This window comes from Phalangium opilio, unplaced genomic scaffold (assembly GCF_054372755.1).
Source record: "Phalangium opilio isolate 3A_F unplaced genomic scaffold, DU_Popi_V2 ptg000078l_1, whole genome shotgun sequence".
Classification (NCBI taxonomy): Eukaryota; Metazoa; Arthropoda; class Arachnida; order Opiliones; family Phalangiidae; genus Phalangium; species Phalangium opilio.
The window spans coordinates 323,056-326,008 of record NW_028324186.1 but is presented as its reverse complement, the minus strand read 5'-3'; the positions used below and the strand labels follow the sequence as shown (position 1 = coordinate 326,008).

Below are 2,953 nucleotides of genomic sequence, written 5' to 3'. Positions count from 1 at the left end.
GTGTATGATACTCGCTTTGGGTTCAAGTTGTCCCTGGTTCTAATTCCACACGGACAATTTCTGACACCTTAAAATTCTGAATTTTAGGAGTTCTTGCTCTTTATAAACAGAAAGTAGAATATTTCACATAATATTATTCTTTCAACACGTACTTCCTTCAAAATAATTAATATCATAAAATAATTTCAGAAAATGTAATTTGCTCTTGAAAAACCGTAAATACGTAATTTTTTCAATTACATTGGCGGGAATGAATCGATTAACAATTAAATGAGCTGATTTAATTAAATACTGATTAAGTATTAAATTAATATAAACAAAGAAAAATTGCAATATCGGAACTTCAGCCAATTGATAAACGTCACTCTCATCGTTTTTTTTTTCTGTCTCGGTCCAAACCAAGACCTTTTTTTTAAACAGGTAGGCTGTGAAAATAAGTTCCCTGCGCTAGCAGCAGTAGTGGCTTAAATGGAGAGCCGCGACATTTAATATTTAGACTATTAGAACTGGAAAAGTGATTTTAAACATGTTTAAAACTAGTTTTTTTTGTGTTTTTTACTGTTTTTTCTACTTGTTTAAAAAACAGTTTAAAACAACAAATAGTGTTTTAAACAATAAAAAACACAACTTTTGTTTTTTTTTTAAAAACTTAATTTTTGCCAACCCTGCCGTACGGCTCTTTACGGATTCTGCTATCACTCTCGGATGGATACAACAATCGGCCAAAAACTTCAAGCCTTTTGTTAGTAATGGAGTTGAAGAAATACAATCCTTGACGGAACCAAGAAACTGGAGGCACGTATCGGGAGAAGAAAACCCAGACGATTCAAGACCTCTTGAACTTGAAGATTTGGAGGGAGGGACCTCACTGGCTTTGCCTACCAGAAGACGAATGGCCCGAACCGAAGGTGGCATACCAAAAGCCCATAGCAGCGGACCCAGAGCTAAGAAGGGAAAGAAGTGAGAATGATACCTTGCTATTGAGTTGCGTAACCAAGGCAACTGTCGAAGTTTTAGACTGGGCCAGATATGGGAGCTTTAAAAGGCTGTTGTGAATAATGGCTTGGATTGCAAGATTAATAACCAAGAAGGGGAATGACGAAGTAAAAACAAAAAGCACGCTGACTACAGAAGAGTTGAATAAAGCGGAAGTCATCCTGATCCGACTCGCGCAGGCAGAGCAGTTTCCGGAAGAATTAGCCAAGCTACAGCGAAAGGAAGTCATCAATAAAGAATCCAAGCTTCACAACCTCGATCCGATTCTTGACAATGAGGGGCTAATACGGGTAGGTGGCCGCCTACAACAAGCAAGCTTTTCGTACGCGGAGAAGCATCCGTGGATACTACCGAACAAACACCGTCTGACGAACTTGATCGTGGACCATTACCATGAGAAATTCCTGCACGACAGAGTAAACGGAACTCTAACCGAACTGAGAGAACGATATTGGATTATCAGCGCGCGCCAGAAAGTAAAATCTAGGATAAAGAATTGCTTCATTTGCAAAAAATTCCGAAGCCAACTCGGCAACGCGATCACCGCGCCATTGCCTGCGGATCGTATCACGGAAACTCCACCGTTCCAGACAACTGGAATGGATTTTATGGGACCACTATACGTCAAGGACGGAAAAGACGTAAAAAAGGTGTACGTGGCACTCTTCACGTGTGCGGTAACGCGTGCTCTTCACTTGGATATGTCGGCAGAGACATTCATCTTGGCTTTTAGAAAATTTGTGGCCAGACGAGGTATTCCCCGAATAATCTACAGCTATAACGCTCGCACCTTCAAAAGAATTGACCAAGATTTGGAGGAAACCTACAGCGCCATAAGGAACCCAGAGGTTGAAAACTATATCGCTGAACCTAACCCACCAATTTCTAACCCTAACCCACCGATTTCGGTGGGTTAGGGTTTGGGTTAAAAGTAACCCTAACCTTGAGAAACAAAGAGGTGGTTACTACCAAAAATCAACCCAAACCAAGTTTTCTGACCCAAAACCATGGTTTGACCCAAATCGATGGGTTAACCCACCTTAGTTTCTACGGCTGTAAGACTTGTATTTCTTGAGAGAAAAAATACCACGAAGTGCAAAATCGCGTTGAAATTCCTACAAAAAAAACCTCTCTTTGAACTTTGAATTGATTTCTCGTTTTCAATTCGAATTTAAACCCTTGGAAACGATTATCCGTTGGTTTAGGAAACTGAATTCGTATTTAAATCGGCTATTCTAATTTCTTTTTGAATAATCGTTTTATAATTCGAATACTCGTTTTCATCCAAATGTCAATGCGATTCGAATTAAACGAATGTTATTCGAGTATTCGCACAGCCCTAACCGAAGAACATATAGCATATCACATCACGGAAGATCTGTGCTTGAGCATGGGCTTCGGCTAGAGAGAGGAAGGGCGCTGTAGGATGGGAAAGACAGTAGTATTTTTCTCTCTTTGAATCCCTCTAAAAAACTGACTCGTAAGAGGGGAAATATAGAAGCGAAAAAAGCGGACAACTGTTTTTGCCTAGCCGTGGGAAACGGATGGGAGGAAGGGGAGAACTAAGCAAGGGGTTCGAATGAAACCCTTACAATTTTGTCGCGCTTTGTAATGTATTTTAGCAATGTATAATGAATAGTGATGCCGCGAATATTGATTTTGCCGAATACCGAATACCGAATATTCGGCCATGCTCTCGGCCGAAGCACCGAATATTCGGGCGTGAGATATGTGCAACTTGAGCGAAACCGGTTATGAGCTGTAACCCGTTCCACGAAATACGTACATCCCCCGCACGGACCGCAATGGGACAGGTCTCATCATGGAAGAAGATGAGTGAAGTGAATAGGCAGACGGCTACGAGAAATGTAGGGTCACGTGGGAAAACTCTCATCACTTTTCGGCACTAGCTGTAACGCGATTACTGCTCTGCGCCATATTGGCGCGCAAGCAGAGA

At 41.2% G+C, this 2,953-nt stretch overlaps 1 protein-coding gene across 1 annotated transcript; it reads left to right on the top strand.

Moving 5' to 3' along the window:
• The first annotated feature begins 1,058 nt into the window (after positions 1–1,058).
• On the top strand, positions 1,059–1,913 carry LOC149654938 (uncharacterized). The gene has a single exon (XM_089844966.1). The coding sequence runs from the start codon at positions 1,059–1,061 to the stop codon at positions 1,911–1,913; it is 855 nt and encodes a 284-aa protein (XP_089701092.1).
• The last annotated feature ends 1,040 nt before the right edge of the window (positions 1,914–2,953 follow it).

Excerpts from the sequence above, each read along its gene's own strand:
- LOC149654938 (XM_089844966.1), top strand. The coding sequence starts at position 1,059 with ATGGCTTGGATTGCAAGATTAATAACCAAGAAGGGGAATGACGAAGTA.